Source organism: Eulemur rufifrons, chromosome 9 (genome assembly GCF_041146395.1).
Source record: "Eulemur rufifrons isolate Redbay chromosome 9, OSU_ERuf_1, whole genome shotgun sequence".
NCBI lineage: Eukaryota > Metazoa > Chordata > Mammalia > Primates > Lemuridae > Eulemur > Eulemur rufifrons.
Window position 1 is genome coordinate 40,495,880 of NC_090991.1, and position 24,523 is coordinate 40,520,402.

The window sequence follows — 24,523 nt, forward strand, 5'->3', positions numbered from 1 at the left end:
AAACCGTAGCCGCGGCCGAAGACGGCTAGAGAATGATATCGTAGCTGAACAGGAATAACTAGGACTCGGGAGTCTGAGAGAGCTCATGGAGCTCGCGAATGTAAAACGGAGGTCTGGAGGAAGGAGTACGGAGGCCGAGAAGGAGCCGGGAATTTGATGAGCGAGCCGGGAAAGGGTACGGATGCCGGGAAGGGGAGAAAGGAGTAAGAAGGCGGAAGGGATCAGAAGAGACCCCGCATTGAAGAGAAATGTGGAGGTCAGGGAGTGGGCATAGAAACTGAGGAGTGGGTAGGTGCAGAAGCTGAGGGTATCTGGGCCAGAAGGGGGTCACAGGAGTTGAGGGGACAGAGGTCAAAAGGAGGCGGAGGGACTCAGGGGACAAGAGCCTAGAGGAAGGTACGGAATTGAGATGAACAAGGGATGGCCAAGAGGTCACGGGAGTTGAAGTAGCTGAGTCTGAAAGGGGGCGAGGAAGTTGAGGGGCAAGAGCCTGGGTGGAGGCGCGGGAGTTGAGATGAGACGTAGGTCAAGATGGAGTTGAGTCTTGCTGTTTCTGGGAGCCGCGCTGGGGGATTGTGCGGGGTTTGGGAGACGGTGCGGGCGGCGGGTAAGGATGAAGATCGAAGGCTGGTGAAGATGGTTGACCCTCTGTTTTGTCCTTTCTCAGGAGTAGATCACCTCGAGCTGGAGAGTTCCATGGCTGAGAGTAGGCTCCGGGCTCCGGACCTAGGTGGGTAACAGGTCAGAACTAGGGATGTGAGGTCAGAGTTGCTACTCTTGCCCCAGGGTCTCTTAGAAGGAAAAGGCGGAGAAATTTTAGCCCTTTTGGAATTCTCTGATCACTCAGTGGTTTTTGTGTGTGGAAGGGGTGTCATTTAGGAATTCATGGTAAAGATCAAACAAGAGTCAGATATTATGAACAAAATTAGCTGACATGCCAAGTCAGGATAGAGTAACTTATTAACCGTCTAAGTTAGTAAAAATAGCTTATATCCATGGTTATATTTATCATAAAATCCTTAAGTTTATCGATAAATACTGCCACCCAATTAGATAAGTATTTTAGAACATGGTCATTTCCCTCGGTACTCCCCCTCCTTAGTATCTTCTAGTTTTAGTTCTAGGTAGTTGTGATATGCCATTTGGTTGTTGCCTTTTAAACAGTAATACACTTTACTAAGTTATTTATTTGTCCTTCCCATATGTTGTTGCTTTTGCTTTCCTTTGAATCTATTTTTCTTTTTGCCAGAGAGCTTTCACCAAAAGTGTTTTCAAAGGAAAGCTTTGTGTGATAAACTTTCTGAGGCTTGTGTGCCTGAGAATGTCTTTATTTTGCCCTTGTTTTTTGTTGTTGGTTTGGTTTGGTTTTTTGTGTTTTTGTGGGGCGATTAAGACAGTTCTACTTAGAACAACTCTTTTCATAGATACTTGCAGGACTCTCTCTTACTTCAAGTATGTCACCTTCCTTAATAAGACTTTCCCTAGACAATTTCTAACAGCTCTGATTAGAGATAGAGTCTTGCTATATTGCCTAGGTTGGCCTTGAACTCCTAGGCTCAAGCTATTCTCCCACCTCAGCCTCCTGAGTAGTTGGGACTATAGGCATGTCCCACCACACCTAGCCGTGTACAAGTTTTCATCTAAACATGTTTTCATTTCTCCTGGATATATGCCTAGGAGTAGAATTGCTGGGTCATATGTTAACTTTACATTTAACATTTTGAGAAATTGTCAAACTGTTTTCCATAGTGGTTGTACCATTTTACATTCCCATCAGCAGTGTGTGAAGGCCCCAATTTCTCCACATCTGAGCTTCGTGAGGGTAGGAGCTCTAGCTTCCCAGTTGTCTTTGTGTGCCGAGGACCTAGCGTGGGGCATAACATACAGACTGGGGGGCTAGGCTTGCAGGACTCTCTCTTAACTCAGGCTTCTTACTTTGCTTCTCTTTGTTGTTTTCTAGGGGCTCAGCTAGGAGTTTCCAGTTGTCTGGAAAAATGCCACAGGAGCTCACCAGGTGCTGGGAGGCAGCCCTTTTCCGGAAAGTCCTTTTACTTAGATCTGCCTGCTGGCAAGAATCTCCAGTTTTTGACAGAGGCCATTCAACATCTGGGTGGGGTATGTAACCTGCTTTTCTCTTATGATATCATGCGTCTTTGCAGGTTGTAAGGCAGGAGTTGGAGAAGAATTACATCGTGGTTTCCAGGTGTTTTTCAATGGCATCATTCTACATTTTCCAAAGCAATTTTAAATTTAAAACAAAGTTAAAGTTTTTTCCTAATTGGAAAAGTAATATCCATTCTAGAAATTTTAGAGAACATGGAACTACAATTACAAGTGACAACCAGCATCTTTATATATATTTTTCTTTCTTGCCTTCCTCCCATAATGGCTTTATTGAGATATGTAACTCACATACCATGAATTTCACCCATTTTAAGTTCACAGTTCAGTGGTTTTTAGTATATTCACAGAGATGTGCAAGTTGTGTGATCAGATCACATAGTCAATTTTAGAACATTTTCATCACCCCAAAAAAGAAACCCTGTACCCATTATCAGTCAATCATTCCCCACATCCTGGGAATATCCCCATCCCTGGGTAAACACTCATCTACCTTCTGTCTTTGTCCTACCTTTGTTTTGTTATGTTTGTTTTCTTTGTAGCTATGATCATGAATACATTTTTGTTTACCAACTTTTTACCCATGACTTAAAGAATTAGCACTTTCCTATCATTATTGACTTTCATATGCATTATTTGTAATGGGAATATAATGTTCTTTTGAGTAGATTATTAATTTACTTAATTGTTGCCCTATGGCATTTAGATTGTATCTAATTTTTAGCTCTTAGAACTAACACTGTGGTGAACAACTTGGGGTAAAAAGCGTTTGCTATATTTGAGAACATTAAAATATTTCTAAAGCATATGTCATATGGTAATCTTAATAAAGGTTGACATGGGTATTTCTTGTGTGTAGAAAATAGTATGATAATGGTTGGCCCAAAAGAGACTGGATGGACAGGCTTGGAATTCAGAGGCTCTGTGCTGTCAAACTAACCAGAAAATCAGGAACGCAGAAATTTAGCAGTAGGGATAGAAAGGATGAAGATTACGTACCCGAATTGGCCCATAATTACATTTTGAACTTTTAATATGTTCTGTCGTTTATGCTTTGTGTGTAGAACACCACCCCAGGACTTGGGCTTAAAACAACAATTTACTATGTCTCACTATTCTGTGGGTTGGCTGGGTGGTTTCTCTGGTGGTTTCAACAGGGCTTACTCCTGGGGCTGCATTCAGCTGGAGGGTCAGCTGGGCTGGAAGGACCAAGATGGCCACGCTCACACATCCGGCACCCTGTGGCTCCTCATATGTTGTATGTGTACACAGCATTGTATGTGTATATGGTAAGCTAGACCAGCTGATTTACACTGTGGTCTCTGAAGGCAGCCTTCCAGAAAGTGAAGGAGGAAGATGCAAGGCCTCTAAAGGCCTACGCTGTTGAACTCACACATTTTATTTTCACCACATTCTATTGGTCAAAACGAGTTAGAGTCAAGGGGATAGAAAAACAGGCCCCACCTCCTGATGGGAGGAATATGTGGCCATTAAGCAATCTATCACATTTATAGAGGATAACCATTACCCTACTCCTACCTCTCTAGCATTTGTTTTTGCCATATTAAAGAAGGTAGATGTAATCCTTCAATCCATAATTTTAAAGATTTTTTGAAATTGTGGTTAAATGTATTAATTTATAACAAAATATGCCATTTTAACCTTTTTCTTTCTTTTTTTTTTTTTTCCGAGACAGAGTCTTGCTCTGTTGCCCAGGCTAGAGTGCTGTGGCGTCAACCTAACTCAAGCAACCTCAAACTCCTGGGCTCAAGCAATCCTTCTGCCTCAGCCTCCCAAGTAGCTGGGACTACAGGCATGTGCCACCATGCCCGGCTAATTTTTTCTATATATTTTTAGTTGTCTAGCTAATCTCTTCCTGTTTTTTAGTAGAGACCGAGTCTCGCTCTTGCTCAGGCTGGTCTCGAACTCCTGAACTCAAACGATCCACCCGCCTCAGCCTCCCAGAGTGCTACGATTACAGGCGTGAGCCACCGCGCCCGGCCTAAAACCCTTTTTGCTTCATTTGTTAGTCTCCTTTTTGTATTGTGATCAAAATTACAGATGTAGTGTTTGGATGTCCCAGTGTATCTTACGCAGAAAAAGCGTGACTAAACAGAGCTGCTCTTAATCCTGACAGCCCCTTCAATGTGTTCTTGCTGCAAACTCAAACTGGTCACATAACTCAGAGCCTGTAGCCCTCTGCTCCTGGGTCAGGAGCAGCAGTTCTGGAGACAAAACCTGCATTATATATATAAACTCCATTATAGTTCAGGGTGATACCTTTTGGAGGACTTGGTACAGACCTGCATTTAGTCTATTTAAAGACATTGATTCTGGAACTTCTGGCAGCCAAGATTTCCTTCCTTCCCTAACCTCTTGATATCGATAATTCTACATTTGCTTTTTGGTTTTCAGCCACCTCTGTGATCTGGTTTCAGGTAATTGAGGGTTTTCTGAGCAAAGAAATAAGTTACATCGTGTCCAGCCGCAGAGAAGCAAAGGCAGAGAGCGGTGGAACAAGCCACAGAGCCTGCCCCAGCGCCAGCCCCAGCGAAGTCAGAGTGGAACCATCAGCCATGGCCCATCCAAGAGGCAGCCACACCAGGCCTTCACAGAAATCCATAGACTCGGTAAGAACCTCATGGGGTAGGAAAGGTGTGTTCTGTAAACAAAGTAGGCTTTGGTGAGCCCTTTTAGGCAGTCTCTGGTTTTAATTTCATCTTGCTTAATTTAATCTCTCATTTGAATTCAGGGACTGAGAATATTTTATCATAGCTCTGGATCTAAACACCTCAGCAACATGCTATCCCTTCTATGCTATATGTCTTTTTTCTTTTTGGAGACAGAGTCTTAATCTGTTACCCAGGCTAAAGTGCAGTGACACTAACATAGCTCACTGCAACCCCAAACTCCTGGGCTCAAGTGATCCTCCTGCCTCAGCCTCCCGAGTAGCTGGGACTATAGGCATGCGCCACCATGCCTGGCTAATTTTTTCTATTTTGAGTTGTTTGGCTAATTTCTTTCTATTTATAGTAGAGATGGGGTCTCGATCTTGCTCAGGCTGGTCTCAAACTCCTGAGCTCAAGCAATCCTCCCGCCTTGGCCTCCCAGAGTGCTAAGATTACAGGCGTGAGCCACCGCACCCGCCTGCAATATGGCTTTTTTACCCATGGGCTTACATTCTTATTTTCTCTTAACTTAGGCTAGTATTAAAATGTCCGTGAACACATGCTATTGGCATTGTGATGAGAGATAGTTACTTCCAAGGAGCAAAAAACCAGATTTTTTTTTAAAGGGAGACATTTCCTGCCATTATCTTCTGGAGAGTACAGAGACTCTTATGGAGAGGTCTAAGAACATTTGGAACAATTTTACCTCAGGTGGATTCTGAATGCCTTTATCCACCAGGGTTCAGGCTGCCCAGGCAGCTACCTCTGGGTGACCTGAACTTGCATGTGGCTTTACCTTTACCCCCGGAAGGTTTTCTAGGCTCTCATTTCTGCCAATCCTCAGCTGTCACTGCTCCTAGCTTTCCGAGGCACATCACCCCAGGACATCCTCACCAGCTCACGTGTAAACATCTGTGAGTGCACAGGTGGTCTACACAGCAGACCTCATTCCTCTTCTCTCCATCAGGTGCCTATGAGCAGAGGGAAGGAGCTGCTACAGAAGGCCATCAGGAACCAGGTGAGCTGGGGCAAGACAGGTTGGAGGTAGATGGTCTCTAGCACAGACAGGGATTCAGCTGTTCTCCCCAGGCCATTTCGAAGTACTCATTCAACATGCACACTCTGTGAGCTGTGTGGTATTGTCATTATTTCCTTCTTACAGATCAGGGAGTGGAGGCTCAGAGAAGTCAAGTAGTTTGTCCAGAGTCACCTAGGGAGTAAGTATTCAAGCCAAAGCCAATTCCGACTCCAGAGCCTACCAAGAGAACCTTGCAGGCAGTGGCAGGATAGGTCTTCTCTGCACAGAAACCAGACTTTGTACATCTTTTACAAGTAGTCGTTTGTCCCTTTTGTAGGAATCCAGGGCGGTTACAGTTAAGTGGCAGGAGACAACTTAAGGTGATATGGTGAGAATTGTGCAAATGATATCAAGAAGGGTACACTGAGGCCAGGAGCAGTGGCTCACACCTGTACTCCCAGCACTTTGGGAGGCCAAGGTGGGAGAATCAATCACTTGCAACCAGGATCTCAAGACTAGCCTGGGCACATAGTGAGATGCTGTCTCTACAAAAAATTTAAAAATTAGCCAGGCACAGTGGTGCACACCTGTATTCCTAGCTATTCTGGAGGGTGAGGCAGGAGGATCATTTGAGGTCAGGAGTTGGAGGTTGCAGTGAGCTGTCGTCAGGCCACTGCACTCTGGTCTGGGAGATAGAGCAAGGCCTTGTCTCTTTAAAAAAAAAAAAAAGAAGAAGAAGAAGAAGGATACATTGGCTGTGGTAAGGGAGATGGTGCTGCCAGACTGAGCCAGCAAAGTGGGGGAAGGTCTGCAGCCACCATAGTTTCCTGCTCTATGTTGATGGCCACTGGTATTTATTGTATACTATGTGCTAAGAGCTTTCCTCGCAGAGGCTCTCCCAACAAAAACAGCTCTCCTAGAAGCATATGTTCCTTCCTAGTCCAAGGTGCGTCCATTCCCTGCAGACACCCTCCTTACATGGCCAGGTCGTAGGGAGGACAGGGTATCTTCCTGGGGGGTTGGGATGGATTCTCCAGGCACTGTGCTCTCTCCCCTGCCTGCCTTCCCCCAATTTTTCCCGGCCCCATGGATGGCTCAGGGTTCCCAGAAGCAATTTCAACCTGTCCCCATCATGTGCAGGCCTTGAGAAATCTCATGCTGTGACCTGACTCTGCCTTGTCATTTCAGGGGAACAGCAGTGGAGGAGGCAGTGGGAGCAGCAGCAGCCTCCTGACCAATGCCCGCTCCTGGGGAGTGAGGATTCTACATGTGGACGGTACCATTCCTGCCCTGGGCTCCTGTGGAGGGGAGAGTTGGTGACTTTGGGAATGTCAACTTTTAGAGGAATGATGGTTGTGTAAACATCTGGTAGCTGGAAGCCAGAAGTACTCAGTGACCATGTTGATCCACAAAGGTGAGAGGGTGTAGGGGAGGAGACAAGCAGTAATGACAGCTGAGTGCGGGCTGTGGCCTCAGCATTGTGCAGGTACCTGGAACATGCTATTTGGTTTAACCCACTATGGCTCTTTTCAAGCTAGTATAATGATCCTATTTTCCAAATAAGGAAATGGTCCTAATGTTCATGGCCCCTTATCAGGTATTTACTCTGTGCTAGGAATTACTTCATTTAATCCTCACAGTAGTCCTGCCCAAGCCTCAGAGGGATTAGGTAAATTGTCCCTGGTCTCACCAATTGTCTGTGGTCTTCCAGAGTGAGTAGTGTAGCCCATGTAACAACCCAGTTTGACCCGACTGTAAATTTTGTGTTCTTTCTTTTCTGTAGGATTGCCTCAAACTCTAAACAACCTGTTTGTGGGCTGTAATAAATTTATACTGGAATAGTTGCCCTGATGGGCTGGGTACAGTAGCTCACACCTGTAATCCTAACACTTTGGGAGGCTGAAGTGGGAGGATTGCTTGAGGTCACGAGTTTGAGACCAACCTAAGCAAGAGTGAGACCCCATCTCTACAAAAAATAGAAAAAATTAGCCGGCTTGGGGGCATGCGCCTGTAGTCCCAGCTGCTCGGGAGGCTGAGGCAGGAGAACCACTTGAGCCCAGGAGTTTGAGGTTGCAGTGAGCTATGCTGATGCCACTGCACCCTACCCGGGGTGATAGAGCAAGACTCTGTCTCACAAACAAAAAGAATAGTTGCCCCAAATTGGCTGGCAGTGACTAATCTCTTACCCAGCTTCACTCTGAGTCTGGGGTTTTCTTGATTCATTTTCGGGGGTTGGTGCAGATGAGACAGACCCCAGGTGCTAACCAGGGTGCTGCCCCACCCTTTGGTACCAGGTGCTTCCAGGGGGGTACAGGAGAAATTCCTGGTCTGGGGTGTGGAAGGCTCTATCTCACTGTAAAATCAGCCATTTCTGACTTGATCTCATTTCATGTCCTCAGTGTTGGAGAAGCTCCAATGTGCTTAGCCCCTGCTGGGTCTTCCACCTAAGGGTACATCTGAATAGCTCATGTGGCTTGGTCTTCCCTACAGAAACAGCTCTTCAGTAGTACTTTAAAGAACCTAGGGCCGGGCGTGGTGGCTCACACCTGTAATCCTAGCACTCTGGGAGGCCGAGGCGGGAGGATCGTTTGAGCTCAGGAGTTCAAGACCAGCCTGAGCAAGAGCAAGACCCCGTCTCTACTAAAAAAATAGAAAGAAATTAGCTGGATATCTAAAAATATATACAGAAAAAAAATTAGCCAGGCATGATGGTGCATGCCTGTAGTCCCAGCTACTGGGGAGACTGAGGCAGAAGGATTGCTTGAGCCCAGGAGTGTGAGGTTGCTGTGAGCTAGGCTGACGCCACGGCACTCTAGCCCGGGCAACAGAGCGAGACTCTGTCTCAAAAAAAAAAGAACTTAGTGAGCCATAAGGCACCTCCTGTTCAATAATGAGTTGTAACTGATGCTACAAAAGAGCATGAAGCCAGCTTAGGTGCTTTTCTGGGGATAGAGGACCTAGTCCTTACTTCTGTTGTCAGGAGATGCAGAGGTGACATGTAGCCAGAAGGTGGCAGGCAAGGCTGGTATGATCCAATGGGCTGGGTTAGGGAGAAGTTTAGTCCTGTAGCCCTGGAAGGGGCTGTGCTGGATAAATGAAGAGTGGAAGCCTTTGGCCACAGCCTTCTGTCTTCTCCATAGAAATGATGATGCACGTGCAGCAGCTGTCTCTTGGTCCTTTATGTGTGAGGAAACAAGAGCCAAAGAAACCAGAGGTAAGTCATCCTGCTAAACTGAAGGGCAGATGGATGGTTTTCAGTGAAGTCTATGACAATCCATGGCCTGCCCAAGCCATCTCTTCCTGGCCATTCTAAAAAAGGAGTGCAGCCTCTCAGTTACCTCATTCCTGGTGCCACAGCTTTGCACTGCCCTTTCTTCTCTTCCCTCTGGTACCTGCATCTTCCATGCACACTCACCCTGCCAAGGCACCACTATGGCCTGGGCTGTGGGCTGCCTACAGTAGTCCTGGCCTAGATAAAATTCATAAATGCTCCTGGCCCACTGGCCAGGCTGCCATTCTGGGAATAGCTCCTGGCCTGGGAATGAGCCTAAAGATTGGGGCTAGAAGGTTGAAATAGCTGCCATCTTCCAAATTCTTGTCTGTTTTTTCATTTCTTTGCTGGGGTTAGAACTGTGTGTACCACATCAAGAGAGCCCAGGCTGACGTAAAGCCATAGTGTCTTCACCCAAGCTTAAGTCCCAGGAAGGAGTAAACCTGCTAGTCCACTCCAGGCCTGGCATGCAGGAGCAGAATGGACAGCAGCAGCAAACCACATCCAAAGTGGATGCAGCGCTGAGCTGCTTACACCCGTCTATGCACACCCTGTGCTCTAGGAGTTTTAGGGGTTTTGCTACCGCTTAACAGATTTGTGTTGTTCAAAATTCAAAAGAGTACACAATGGGAAGTCTCTCTTCTCTCTAGCTTCTCCCCAGCTACTGACCTCCCTCCTTGACATAAACAATGTGCACAGTTGCTCAGGTATCTTTCTAGGACTCTGTACACTATTAATACAAGCAAATATGTCAGAAATCCTCCCTTTTTGTGCAATGCACAGCATTTTTTTACTTTGCTTTAACTTAATGTGTTTTGTAGATATCTAAGTCTTTTGGATATAATCTGCTGATATGCAGAGGACGGTGGAAGTCTTCTCTGGGTTGTACTTGCCCTCAAGGTGTGGCCTGGGGGAGAATCGGGAACCTCCTTGCCCCCAGAGGCACAGGAAGTCATGGATCCGCTGGATCTCTCCATCCGGGTCTCCCAGCTCTTTAGCTGATTTTTTATTTTATTCCATTTATTTTTTATTTTATTTTTTTTTCAGGTATACATCACCAGAAGCTCTATTTAGTTTTGAATATCAGCTTTGTTTGACCTTGGCTTAAACATTGTTTTTGACCCACAGGGTCAGGGTGCACAAGATAGGGCAAAAGAAAGCAAGTGGCCATTGTCTTCACCCTTGTCCTGTGAGATGATCTGTAATTGCAGCAGTGCCTAGAAAATAAAGCTGCCATTTAGAGACCTACTCTGTCAGGTCTTTGCATGCTTTAATCTAATTCGTGCACATCCTATGAGATAGGCACAGCTCCGGTTCCCACACAGGCCTGTGGACTCAGAGTGCTTGCTGTATGCACTGTCCTGCGTTCCCTCCACAGAGTCCGCTGCCATCGAGACTCACACACTGCGCGCTCACCGTTCATCATGTTGCCGAGGAGGCAGAGGGAGCCATTGTGCCCAGGTCTGCTCTAGCTCAGGGCCTGAGAGTCTGGTTCTGCAGGTCTCACAACAGCAGGAAGCGAAGTGGGACAGACTGGCAGTGACTCTGCTTCTCGGGCCCAGTTCCTCGACCCCTGTGGCTCCCTCACATCCTTAACCTATTTTCCCTTTCCATTTAGGGAACATGTCCAGCAGCAGAGTCAAGAACGCGGAAAGGTCAGTGTGGTAGCTTTTCCTCATCTAATTGCAATCCCTCCCTCCCTAAACACTTCCCCACGACTCCCTCTGTGGCAGCATCTGCTCACTTTTCTGTGGCAGGAAGCGAGTCCAGGTTGCACTGCCCCCCCCCCACCCCCCGTGTTTCCAAGGCCCTGGCCTCAGATTTCTGGGGTGAGAGAGGTAAGTCCAGAGCTGCTGGGCCGGGGCTTCTCCTCCTTTAGAGCCAAGACCCCATGCAGACACTGGCTCCTGCATCCTCTGGCAGTTCCTGGGCATTGATTGAAGTTCAGCATCCTTTTCCTTCTAATTCAGTAGCAGTTTGGGGGTGGGCAGTTTGACAGCTGCCTACTGCTTTCCAAACTGCCAAACTCCCTGAAATTGACAAACAGGCAGATTGATGGACTCCGTCTACTGGCTTCTCTTGGACAGCAGGAGAGTTTCTCCCCCTGGATGCTTCTCCCAAAGATGCTCTTTAAGTGGCATTTATCCGTGCACAAACAGGAGCTAAGAAAAGTCACTTGGCACCTCTCTCATGCTCAAAATTCAGGGAAGTCTATGGGGGAATTGATTTTAATCACTGTCTCAGTTAATTAGAAAGACAAGAAATTGTCCCAAAGAAGTAATTAATGGGAGCTGCTGCTCAAGGAGAAAAGGCTGCTTTTTGCTTGGATGCTAGCAGTGGCCTCGAGTACATTTGGGAGCTGTGAGGTGCCAGCGTCTTTGGGGAATCTGTGGCTGTCAGGTCTGGCCAGGCTTCCAGCCTGCCTTGGCTACCCCTTTGATAGGACTTCTGGTCACTGTGAGGTTAGAAGTGGTTCTTAATGCTTAAGAGATTTTGTAAACTATGCAAGTAACTAGCTAGTAGGGGGTGAATCTCTTGATTAATTGACTCCAAATTTGTCTTCTCAACACCCGTTTGCCCTGTTTTTTCAGGAACCAGATTTTACCTGTGATATTTGTCTGCCATCCTGTTACTGAGATTGCCTAATACTCTTTTTCCCTCTTCCTCTCTGCTCCCCCTCAAAAACACCCAGGGTCCCCACGGAAAATTCCACCTGAGGAGTATTCTCAAGCCTCTCAGGATTCCAAGGCACCAGGGTCAGAGGTCTAGGGAGAACTTAGGACTTTGTGGAACTGACCACCCTAATCCTGCTTTTAGCGGAAGCCAGCAGGGTCTGAGTTTCTCCCATGGCCAGGTTTCTCACAGTGGCATCCTGGGTTGGTTGAGAGTCTCCAGCACCCACACTCAGGAGCTCCTGTGTCCTGCTGAGGGAGGGCACGTTTAGGGCTGCAGTTACCCTGCAGCTTCCCCCTGACTAGTGCAGCCTTTCTCCCAGGCGGAGAGGCTGGAGGAGACTGGAGGGGTGCAGCTCTGCCAAATGGAAAGGCACAGCTTGGGATGGCGTGATTTCCAGCTCTTGCAGCAAGGTTCTTAGGCTTTGGCAGAGCCTCGCCTCCCTGAGCATTTCCTGTGTGTATAGTGCGGGCCCTGCACTGGGACAGAGAGATAACGTGTGCATTCTTCTCCTTCCAGTGGCCAGACTGAAGGCACCATTCCTCAAAATCGAAGATGAGAGCAGGTGAGTGGGACCTCCTCTCTGCTCGCTCCTGCACAGAGAAGGGAGGGTGCTTAGGGGCCCCAATTTGACATGGGGACATGGAGCCTTTCAGCCCTGCACCTTCATCTTCCCTAGAAACCACTTTCTCTCACTGTAATGAAGAAGTCTCACGAAGACCAGGAGCCTCTGAGGGTGACATCGTACAGTTGATGCCACTCTTGGAGTTGAGTCAGAGGTTAATGGTCATGTGTGTGAATTACCTCCACTTAATGCTCTGCTTCTGTGAGCTCATAATGTCCCAAACCAGGCTCGTTATAGCTGCTCGTTTCTCCCTGGATGTGTGCTAACAGTTAATGTCGAATCATTACTGGCCCAGCCACGGTGCTGGTATGGTCCAAGACATCACCTTGGCTGAAGTGAGGATGCTGGAGCTGCTATTGGGGATTCCCTTACTAGGCCACCTGTACTTGATGAAGCCTTTCTGTTTTGCTTTGAAAAAATCTTTTCTGGCTCATGTGATCTCATGACAGCCCTGGATGAAAAAAGCATGATGAGAGGCCATCTCTTCCTAGCGGGGAAAACTGAGGTCAGAGGAAGTAAGGGGTTTGTGTACGACTGTGGTACTAATAAATTGCAGCCCGAGACTAGAATCCAGATGTCCTGACTGCCCTGTCTGCTGCCGTCTCTGTCCGCCATCGTGGCCTCCTCTTACCTAGAGCAGGAGGGGCCCATTAACGATGTTAACCTAATGGGCTATTAGCAGCCACCTTGGTTATCACTGAATCTTTAATAAGTACTAATCAAAAGTCCTTGTGAATCTATAATTATCTCAAAATAAAAAATTTTTTAAAAAAGAAATAAGTCCATATATAGCCAGCAGAGACTACTGGAGCCAGAATTTTCTGTGTTCCTCAGCAGGACAGCTGCAGACCCAGCCCCTGGAGCCTGGCATGCCTGCCCATCCTCCAGACGGGCCCAGGTTCACTTCTCAGTGCCTGCAAATAATGCAGAGCTGGTTTTGGTGGTGCAAAGACAGTGGACAGGACTCTAGCCTAGAAGGGGGCACCTTCCATGGTATGGAAGGTGCCCCCTACCAGTTCCAGTGGGATGGAGTCCATGTTCTTCAATCCCCAGCCTCTTCACAACTAGTTTAACACAGGTGATATGGCTCATATGCAGTAGCCGAGAAACACTGTCACAGCCTCAGTATCTGCACTGCACATGGCATATCACTGTCACCAGAGAGGGGGGCGCATAATTTGTGTGTTCCTGGCATCATAAGCCAGAGGGGAGATCCAAGTGTTGCTGAGGTTTCTTATGATTTTTTTTTTTTTCATGTGCTGTTTTGAAGCAAGTGCCCTTCAGAGCCCATTTGCCTGACCAAGTTCAAGTTCCAAGCCCCCTAAGCAGAAACAAAACATCATTGAGGAGGAAGAAAGGGAAGCTCCAGGGTTGTGAAGGCCATTCCCTTTTCCTTAAGAGTCCCAGAAGATTCATTTGTAATTTCCCTGCTGAGGCCACAGGGCTCTCACCCTTCCCCCAGAACCCAGGCCCTGCACTTTCTCCCGCAGAGTACGGACCATTGCAGCCAAGCACGGTGTGCCCAGCAGTTACCTCAGTCAGCAGGGTTTGCTAAGTATACACCGACAGTTCTGGCTCTGAAAGCCTCTTGAATGTTTGCAACTTGAGGCAAACTGCCAAAACCATTCGGTACAGGTCTAACTATCCAAACCTTCACTGTGCCTCTCCCCTCCATTCAGAATGGCACCAAGGACCAGCCTAGAGCAAAAATGCTTCCCTTTGTGGAACAGGACGATCACTGTTCTGGTTTAAACATTCTTCCATTTAGAGTCTTCCGGGCTAGAGTCCTCAAAAGTTGTTGTAGGTCTAAGAAACAAAATGAGAAAGTGGGAGAAACCAGACCAGGAGTCTGGAGTGTGCTCTGGTCTTGGCCACTTACAGTCGTGAGCCCTTGAGCAAGTCATGGAAACTTTTGGGCTTCCTTTCTTCCCCTGTAAATAGGATAACACCACTTATTCCACTTAGCCCAGAGGGTACTTGTAGGATGCCAGTGAGGCAGTGAGTGTAAACGTGTTTGAAAAGGAGGCAGGGAGAACACAAGTATTAATTTAACCTAGAAAGGCTGATGAGAATTTTGTTTTAGAACGTAAGAGATGTGGAGGTGAGAGTTCACTTTATCAGGGTTGGAATTCTAGGGAGTTGGGCTAGTCCCCTCCTCAGCCTTTCCCTTCCCCATTGTAGTCAAAGTGGAAGTTTTCTGTGTTTCAGGAAGTTTCGTCCTTTCCATCATCAGTTTAAATCCTTTCCTGAAATTTCTTTTCTGGGACCCAAAGATGCAAGTCCCTTCGAGGCCCTGACGACCCGAGGGAGCTCACACCATACCAGGTGGGTCTCTCTGGTTCTTGAGTACCAAGGACTGGTTACAGGCCAAAGTCCTCCCCCTCTGGGGCCTGCTGGTCAGATTTGGGAATGGCCATGTGTTTGCTCCTTAGGCGAAGTCTGTTTTGGGCACTTAGCCCAGAGAAGAGAGACGCTAGGAGTGCTCATCCATTTTGGGGGGGTGGTGTTCTTCATCCCTACTGAAGAATTTAAATTGAGTGTCCAGAGGGCAAAGGCTGGTTTCACAAACTTGGATCTATAGACCCCCATCATCAGAGTCCCCTGGGGTCCCATAAAAAATGCAGGTCCCTGGACTCCGGCCACAGCTACAGAATCAGAATCTCTGATGGAGCCCCAAAAGCTGCATTCTTACAAGCTCCTAGGTGATGTCGATGCACATCAAAGTGTGAGAACTGTTGGGCTAAACATCAGGAATAACTATTAGTAATAGGTAGGGGACCAGGGGACTTGCTGCATCGTGTGGCCTGTGGTGGCTTGTTGGCTTGTTAATGTTACTACTCTGCATATGTTTGAGAATTTGAACCTTCACTGACCAAATTAGAAAAGGTATTCAGCTCAGGTGGACTAGATACCCTCTCGGACCCTTTCTAACTTCTGGGCCACAGAGTTAGTTCACAGACCAGGAGAGCAGAATGGGGCAGACTCTCAGCCCAGGAGTTCCTAGAGCCAAGGAGGGCCTGTAGTTTCCATCAGCAGACGAAGACCATGGGTCAGAAAATAGTGCAAACAGGAGGGAAAAAAGAAAGGGAAGGTAGGCCAGATGTAGTGGTTCGTGCCTGTGATCTTAGCGCTTTAGGAGGCTGAGGGAGAAGGATCGCTTGAGGCCAGAAGTTCCAGCCTGGACAACATAGCAAAACCTCGTCTCTACAAAATAAAAAAATTAATGGGCATGGTGGTGTGTGCCTCTAGTCCCAGCTACTCAGGAGGCTGAAGCAGGAGGATCACCTGAGCCCAGGAGTTCAAGGCTGCAGTGAGCTGTGATCACACCGCTGCACTCCAGCTGGGCTACAGAGCCAGAGCAAGACCTGTCTTTTAAAAAGAAAAAAAATGAATAATATAATATTCACTGTGCTGGATCTTCTTGCTTTTTCTACCTAATATGTCTTAACTTCCTATTAATAGTAAGGAGCATCCTTACTCCCTTTTGCGGCTGCAGAGTATTCCGTTGTATGGAATTTATGTCCTGTATTTTATTTAACCAGTCTCTTATTGATGGATACTTGGATTAGCTACAGTGCATAATCATGTTCAGTATAAATTTGTGATTGTTCAAGTATAGTTGTGGAATAAATTCCTAAAGGTAGAAATGCTGGATTCAAAGGAAGGTTACTTACATTTATAATTTTTTTGTTTTGTTTTGTTTTGTTTTTTTGTTTTTCAGAGACAAAGTCTCACTCTGTCAGCCTTTTTTTTTTTTTTCTCTCTTTTTTTTTTTTTTTTTTTGAGACAGAGTCTCACTCTGTTGCCCAGGCTAGAGTGAGTGCCGTGGCGTCAGCCTAGCTCACAGCAACCTCAAACTCCTGAGCTCAAGGGATCCTCTTGTCTCAGCCTCCCGAGTAGCTGGGACTACAGGCATGCACCACCATGCCCAGCTAATTTTTTCTATATATATTTTTAGCTGTCCATATAATTTCTTTCTATTTTTAGTAGAAATGGGGTCTCGCTCTTGCTCAGGCTGGTCTCGAACTCCTGAGCTCAAACGATCCACCCACCTCGGCCTCCCAGAGTGCTAGGATTACAGGCGTGAGCCACCGCGCCCAGCCTCACTCTGTCAGCCTTGAACTCCTGGCCCCTTCAGTCCTCGCACTTTGGCCTCTCAAAGTGCTAGAATTAGAGGCATGAGCCACCATGCCCAGCCTACATTTATAATTTTGATAAATGCAACCAAATTGGTTTTCATGGAGGTGATACCAATTTACACTCTCACCCACACTGTACAGGACCGTATGTTTCTCCATCCACTTGCCTAATACTATGGCAGTCAGACTTGACCTCTGCTAGTCTGATAGATTAAAAACTGTATCTCAATATAATTATAATTTTCATTTTTTCTTATGAATGAGATTGAGTATGTTTGCGTATGTTTGATCATTTGAATCTTTTTTTTTTTTTTTTTGAAACCGGGTCTCACTCTGTCACCCAGGCTGGAGTGCAGGGACGTGATTATATAGCTATATAGCTCACTATAACCTCTAATTCCTGGGCTCAAGTGATCCTCCCACTTCAGGCTTTCCGGTTAGCTAGGATAACAGGCGTGCACCACCATGCCCGGCTGTTTCTTTATTTGTTTTTGTTTTTGTTTTTGTTTTGAGACCCCATCCTTACCTGTGGTTTAAGATATGTGGGTGAGGAGAGAACAGAGGTAGGACAGGCTGCCCACAGGGAGGTCTCATTTTCCTTGTTGCCTCTCCTGCTGCCCTTGGGTGGGTGGTATGAGTATAAAGCAGGCCTGCCTGCCTGTGCCTGCCCTGCCCCTTGGCCCTCTTGGTCCTTCCCGTCCCTGGCCTGGGCTCCAGGCCCTGAGCAGCAGCTCCTTCTCTAAGGGCCCCAGCAGTGACCACTTTCCCGCGTCCTGTACCCTCTCCAGAGAACCCAAGGACCGAGAGCCAAGCCTGCAATCAGCCACCCGCACCGTGTCCAGGAGGAAGAAAGGGTACTGCGAGTGCTGCCAAGAGGCTTTTGAGGAGCTCCATGTGGTGAGCCCCTTCCCCACTAAGCAGCTACTCCCCAGAGTGTTCTGAGAGAGCCTGACCACCAGGGATGGGCCTTTCTTGCCCCGTCTCCTCCCTGGCATGGCCACGTTCTCCAATGCCAGGGGACACTGGGAGCTCTGCTTGCCTCCCACCCCAGCCTTGTCTAATGCCTTGTGCCTCCTTTCACCCCCGGGCAGCATCTTCAGAGCGCCCGGCACCGGGGCTTTGCCCTAGAAGCCCATCCATATGCGGAAGTTGACCGGATCATCGCCCAGCTCAGCCACAGCTTTGCAGACATCCCCTTCCAGGCCAGCCTCCCCAGGTGAGCGCCACACTGGCAGGCACAACTTCGTCCTCACTCTGCTCCTGTTGCCCTCTTTAGGTGGGAAGGAACCCTCAGGTTGGCAGCTGTTGGGATCAGGCTGTGATCTTTTTCTCTTTTCTCACCTTTTTCCCCCACTATCGTCTGTCCTATTTGTCTTGGAGGTGGCCAAATAAAAAAAAACTAAACCTCCATTTGTGGCTTCAGCTGATCAGGACTGGGCCCAGACTAGAGCATGGCTTCCTTTCTACCAGATGAGCATTGATGTGGTAGGTGGTGAGCAGTTCTGACCAGCTAGAAGAGGAGTAGTTCCTGGGTCCCTCCCAGATGGGTGAACAGCAAGGTCGTTCTCCCTCTCTAGAAGTCAGCCCCAGAAGGAAGGATTGCATGGGTTTGGTGGGAATTCCAGTGCCCTCCAAGCCCAGCTTCCCCCTGCTGCCTGCCAAGAGCAGGCCCTGTCCCACCTAGGGCTGTGGCTTCACATCTCACCCCAAATCTCCACCTCTGGGCTCAGCTTGAACGACCAGGCTTTGTGCTGCTTTCCCCAGCCGCCAAAGGGCACAGCCTCCTCTGTAAAGTCATTAAAGGAACAGCCTCTAACCTGTTCCGCTGGCCAGCCCTGACCACAGGCTGCAGAGCCAAGAGAAGTGTACACAGTGCTGGCTGCTGCTGCAGGTCCAGACCCAAGAGGAGGCCTTTCACAGAGCCCCAGAGTGGGCAGCTCTCTCCTCAGCACCATGCGTGCCCCCCTTCCCTGCCTTCAGCCTCAGCCCAGGAGGGTCCCAGCTTGCTGCCTGCTCTGGAGTTGAGCCTGCACTTCACTGGGTGTTTCTGTCCTCACAGGCGGTCAGGTTCCCCAGCTTCTGATTGTGACCCTCTCCATCCTGAGACTCTACCCACCAGCCAGCCCTCCCATCCCAAGGCAGCGTCTCCCAGGATAAAGAGCGACGACAACTGCCAGACACCAGGCACCCCAAAGCGGGAGAGGACAGTGGGCAGCATGAAGGCACCAGCTGACCCTGCAGGGACTGGCGAGGTGCCTGGACAAGCAGCAAGCTGCCAGGAGCTAGGGGGATCAGTTGATGGGTTTGTGGACCCCCCAGGGACACCAGTGCCCAGGAGCCCTGCTTGCCAGCACCTCCTGACCAGATCCAGCTTTACAGACCTCTCTTCCGGCCCAGACCTGGCACGTGTTGGCCACAAGCGGAAGGTTGAGTTCCCCAGCGGCAATGCCGAAAAGAAACAGGGGGCCTCATTTTTTGTCCCAAGAGCCCCCAGCCCCTGTGGCACCAGGGCAACCAGTGGCAGGCATCTTCCATCTCTCTCGCTTCCAGGCCATGAGTCCAGGCCCCTAGCCTCCCTCCTGCCCTTGTGCCACCCACAGACTGGCCTCTCCCTCCCAGACTCTTTCCCCTGGCAGCCCAGAGACAGACCAGCAGAGTTCTGGGCTACACAGCCTCCCTGGCCTGGGGGAGGTTGGCCCCCAGGGTCTGAGGATTCTGAGTGTGCAGCCCCCGGCCCTGTATCCCAGCAGACTGGCCAGCTCCCCAGCTGCCCGGCAGCTCCCAGCCAGCCATCAGCCCACCTGCACTCAGCTGCCAGCACACAGCCCCTAGGGGGGCCCACAGAGGGCGAGTCTACCTCTCTTCCCTACCCTCTGCCAGCCAGTGGGGGAGACAACTGCTCCCAGTGGCTCTGGGCCCCCCAGCCTCTCCAAGTGCCCTGCCTCCCTGTCTCCCAGCCCCAGCCCCAGCCCCAGCCCAATGCAGGCAGAGAGCTGTTCCTGTGAGTCCCCAAGGTACTCAGCTCTTCATGGGGCCAGACAGCTCCAGACTGAAGGGCCACAAATACAAGTTATACCTCTGGTGCTGTACACCTGGCTAGGGCTGGCTAGCACACAAGGACAAGCAGAGCCCTAGGATCTCCTCAAGCCAGAAGGAGGCCCGGGCCTGGCCTCTGAGGTCCAAGTGAGCAGCTGTCACGCTAAGCTCTGTGGAGCAGACAGAGCGAGTCCTCCTGCCCACCAGATCTTTGCACAGGACCAAGAGAGTCTGGGCTGGGGCTGCCCTCTCCTTCCCCTACCTCCAGCCATGGTCCTGACCAGGCCGCAGGCTACAAAGGGCTTGTCCGGCCATGGCCAGCTGCCCACACCAGAGGAGAGGTTGGCATAGGGAGGGACCACAAGAAGCTGGAGCAGTAGGAGTCCTGGCCCGGCCTCTTGGCCTCGGCAGGCACTTGCCTCTGCAGAGCCGAGGGCTAGTTGGTGTTCCCCACCCCCAGCCTCCTTCCCCACAAGCATGTGGTCTCTCCTGCTTTCCGAAATGCCTGTGTTTGTATCCCCTCCCCCAGCCCCCCACGCTCCTGCGTGCAGATCCTCAGGAACATATGAAGCAGAGGAGGGGCTCAGGCTGCGGCACTTACAGAGCTCCCTCCCCCATGCACTTAATTGGGGCCCAGCACTGACCTTCCCCCTGAGCCCAGGATGTGGCCAGAGACCCCTCTAGGGACCCCTCTCAGCTCTTTCTGCCTCCTCAGCTCAAGCTGCCCACCCAGAGTTTGCTATTCCAGGGCCAGTATCTCACCTGCCAACTTCCACATCACCCTCTTCCCTCCCCTCCTTCCCTCTCCTTCCCCAGGGACCTCCCCCCATTTCTTGCAGCCAAGCCATTAATCTAGAGACAGAAATGGGTTTGCTATCGATTCTTTGGCCATTTTTTTTTTTATTACTATTTGTACTGTGGTTCTTCTCACCCTTCTATGCCTCTGTGTGTTTGTCTCTTTAAATGTGGAAGCTACCGGAAGCTTGGTGCTGTTCTGTGTCTCCTTTCAGAGGAAGGAAGGGGCCTTGCTGTGGGTGAGGGCCCAAGTTGTTAGTCTGGAAAGAGAGCAACCGTGTGTATAGCCCTCCTTAGAGGTCAGTCATGTTTGGTCTTTGTATTCCATTCCTGTTAGGTTTCACAGTTAATCTTGGTTCAGGAAATGTAAATAAGCTTATTAATAACAAATGGCAGAGATGGGGCTGGAGTGCAGCATGCCGGCCTTCGAGCTGCCCTCCAGTGACGCAAGGCAGGCATGAAGGCCCGGCAGACAGGACGGAATAACCACATAGCAGGACGGGATGTGAGTGCCACCACCCTGCAGCTGGCCTCGTCTGAGGGGAATGGGGTAAGATCTGTCCCTGCCCAGCTTCCCCTTCCCAGTCTCGTCTGGTTACTGGGTCCTGCTGTCTGGTGAGTGGTCACCTGCACAGGGCATGCTCGTCACCCACCCAAGAAAACTCCTTTTCCCCAGCAGGCATTCCTGCTAGGGGCCCTCTCCCCTTCCCCTGGGCCCTGCTGGTACGTCTTTCCTTTTCTGACATACGAGGATGCCTTGTTCCCCACTGCCTTCCCCATGATGCCACCCCTCTGGGTGAGGAAAAGTTTCCCCTCACCCCCTCCTCAGACTTCTCTGACACCTTCACCTGTTGCTCACACAAAGCCGTGGCACCAGGTTCTGATGCCCTTGTCACCATCTGCCCAGGACCTGTTCCCCCAACCTCATATCAGCTGCCATGGCCTTCCCCTGCCATCTCAACGATCGTGACCTTAGACATCTCTGCTGGGCCAAAGCCCAGGGCTACAACACTCCTCAGCCATTTCTCCATTGGGGCTTCAGGCTGTAGATTCCGGTTAGCAGGGAACCCAGAACACCGGAGACCTGACCCAGGACAGACAGGTGCTGCCCCTCAGTGGCTCCTTGACACGAGGACTGTGCAAAACCCCTTCTGTTCCTCCTCCTCACCAGATGACCCAGACTCAGTAAGCACTGCCTCATCTTGCTGTCGGTCCCCCTTCAACATCATCTGACTCTTTTGTTTCCTTCCTCTGTAAGTCATGCTGTCCCAGCCCACCCGGCCACCCTTGTCAATTTCCTTCTCAGACTTCGCCACCTCCCTCTGCCCAAAAGCTTGATGCTCCTTCATCCTGGAAAATACTTGAGTTGATTCTGCAGCTTGGGAAAGGCTCCTTCGTGTCCTCTGGCTACTTCCTGTGGTCTATACCTGCCTCCATGTCTTCACCTTCTCCCCTTCCAAACTTCCTTCCGCAGTGGCTCTGCCTGGAGCATTCTACTGGGATTGTCTATTCCAAGGGCATCAGTAGCCTGATGGTAGCCTTTGGTAGCCTGCTAATTACCAAAGTCAGGTTCCTTTTCTCCTTTCCTACCTCCTTGGAACCTGGCTCCCTCGGTCCCAGCACCGCACATTGGCCTGGTTCTCCTGCCTCCCCTCACACTTCCGTAGTGTCGCTGGCTCACTCTTGTCCATTCATTCAGCACAGGCCTTAAATGTCCGCCCTGAATCAGCTCCCTGACCACTGAGAGCCCACCAGCCCTACTGCCTCCCCCAGACGAGGTCCCAGGACCTTTGTTCTCAGTTCTTCTCAGTGCATCTTTTACTTCTCTGCAGATGTGACCTGAATTGGTAGCTCCACCCAACTCCCTTCTGAATTCTGATCTCACAGGAGCGAGGATAGGGCTCTGCTCAGTGGAAGGCAGGATCTGGCCGCTCCCCTAAGTCACATTGTGACTCTGGGCAAGTCCCCTTACTACTCTGGGCCTCATCTTTAAGTGAGGGACTTGGATGAGATGATTTCAAAGGCCCTTCCCATAATAAAATACCGTGACCTGCAATGAATCTCATATGCTTCCCCATTGTGCCACCACCACCAACACAGCATCTCTGAGAACGCTGGGAGACTCCAGCTCCTGGCTCCCACTTTGTCATTGTGTTCCTCCCGGCATCCTCTAACTCCTGCCTCTCTCGCTGCTCCCTGAGCCAAATCCAACCAGTCTGGAGTCCTAGTCCCTCTCCCTCCTGAGCGTCCTCCCCTCACACGTCATCTCGTTCCCTCTGCCACCTCCCTCCACCAAAAATCCCCCAGCCAACCAGACTAACCCCCCACAGGCAGTTCCACTTCAGGGTCTTGTTCCCTGCCCTGGAAAGCCCCTCAGTAGCAGCAAAAAATGCCCCATTCCGCAAGGCATGGGTTCCATATTCTCCATGAACCCTTGAGTATAATCTTTCAGGGCATGAGCTTTAGGCCTCGAGGCTGGGCACGGGGCCTGGACAGCCTCCGCTGGCAGGAGTCACTGCCCACCGTGCCGCCCCAGGGCCGGGGCGTGGGCAGGAGCTGGCTTTCTCCTCAGCACCTTTCACCCTGCAGATCCAGGTGGACCAAGCCCCTTCCACGCACCGGATACCGTCCTGGGTGTGGGAACTCAGCCACCCGTTCACCCCTCAGCAGCAGAACCTGACTGGTAATTAGCAGGCTACCTGATGCCCTTGGAATAGACAATAGACGGGTTTGGATCCAGGTCCTGCCACTGAACTCTGACCTTTGCCAAACTGAAACTCAGTTTTTTTAATCTAAAAAAATGGACATCATAGTAGTAGCTACCTCATTAGGAAGTCACAAGAATTAAATCAGGTATGTTTGTGAGGTGCTTGGCACGCTGTCTCAACGAACTAACATATATTACCTGCACTCACACACACTTGTGAGGTCTCCCCCCTGGACACTTTAAATAGAGTTTATTTTCACTAATATGCCTTGTGATGTCCCCGTGTGACCTGCATCCTCGTCTCCAGTGTGAATTTGTGGATGGAGCTGCTCAGGGCCACTGTGAGACACCCTGTTCCCAGGCCCCCCTTCCCAAGGGCCGGTTCTCCAGAGGCCCCTCGAGTGGGAGGGAAGGAGCAGTTGGGTCCTTGGGGGTGTGACTGTACTTGTGCCCCATAAGCCTGGGATGCTGGCGCCATAGGTGACTCCAACTCTGCCCTGGTTGAGGCCTGAGAGCTTCAGAGAGCAAAGGTGGGGCCACTCAGGACAACTGAGAGGGAGGAGGGCAAGTTTCCCTGGGGATATGCAGATGCCAAGAGCCTCTGAGAGGAAGCAGGATGGACTTCCTGTCCGAATGCCGTAGCATTTCCCCCGCTCCCCACCCCTCACCATCGTGTCATCGAGCATGGTCGCTCTCTGCGCTGGGCATAGAGAGGGCCCTGAGGCCCCCAAGCTATAAAAGGGCTTTGGGTCCTGGGCAAGGGCAGGAGCTGGCTTTCTCCTCAGCACCTTTCACCCTGCGGATCCAGTTGGACCAAGCCCCTTCCACGCACCGGACACCGTCCTGGGTGTGGGAGCTCAGCCACTCGTTCACACCTCAGCAGCCCTGTGAGGGAGCGCTTTCCTAACCCCTGTCACAGATGAGGAAACCAAGGCTGAGAGACCAGGGGACTTGCTCAAGGTCACACAGCCAATAAAGGGGGAAGCCAGGATTGGGACCCCAGCCTGGCCCCTGAGTCCTGCCCTCACCCACCACGCCCTCCTGCCCCCATGACTGGCGTGGTGTGCGCTGCAGGCCTCGAGGCGGGCACGGGGCCTGGACGGCCTCCACTGGCAGGAGTCGCTGCCCACCGTGCCGCCCCAGGGCTGGGGCAGCCGGCACCCCTCCCTTACCTGCAGTTGCCGAGACACGGTCTTGGCCCTGCCTCAGCCCAGCTTGGCCCTTGTGCAGGAAAATGTGAGGGAAGAGTTGGCTGAAGGGCAGGAAGAGCTACCGCGGGAAGGAGGCCCGGCCCGTCACGGGGCTTCCCAGGCCTCCTGGTGGTGGGGTCCCTGAGGGAGGGCGGGAGGTGGGGGCCAGAGCCCAGCTCCCAAGCAGGCTCACACAGATGCCTCAGCAAAGGCAACATCAAGACAGCAGAAACTGGGACCACCAGCCTCAAGGGATGAGCAGAAAGACCAAAGGAGCCA

General features: G+C 50.3%; 1 protein-coding gene and 1 pseudogene across 1 annotated transcript; both read left to right on the plus strand.

Annotated features, from left to right (window-relative positions):
* DBF4B (DBF4B-CDC7 kinase regulatory subunit) lies at nucleotides 1-19,521 on the plus strand. Its single transcript, XM_069481534.1, has 13 exons — nucleotides 1-175; nucleotides 668-730; nucleotides 1,973-2,115; nucleotides 4,560-4,751; nucleotides 5,758-5,808; nucleotides 6,997-7,084; nucleotides 8,949-9,022; nucleotides 10,698-10,734; nucleotides 12,272-12,317; nucleotides 14,586-14,702; nucleotides 17,305-17,413; nucleotides 17,608-17,732; nucleotides 18,576-19,521. The coding sequence occupies exons 1-13, from the start codon at nucleotides 157-159 to the stop codon at nucleotides 19,519-19,521; spliced, it is 2,010 nt and encodes a 669-aa protein (XP_069337635.1). The 5' UTR covers nucleotides 1-156.
* Nucleotides 19,522-20,745: 1,224 nt separating this feature from the next.
* On the plus strand, nucleotides 20,746-21,407 carry LOC138392390 (protein DBF4 homolog B-like; annotated as a pseudogene).
* The last annotated feature ends 3,116 nt before the right edge of the window (nucleotides 21,408-24,523 follow it).

Bases quoted from the DNA above. Each gene is read 5' to 3' on its own strand.
- DBF4B (XM_069481534.1), top strand. The intron at 4,752-5,757 runs GTAAGAACCTCA...TCTCTCCATCAG, and splicing joins CACAGAAATCCATAGACTCG to GTGCCTATGAGCAGAGGGAA. The intron at 7,085-8,948 runs GTACCATTCCTG...TCTTCTCCATAG, and splicing joins GAGGATTCTACATGTGGACG to AAATGATGATGCACGTGCAG.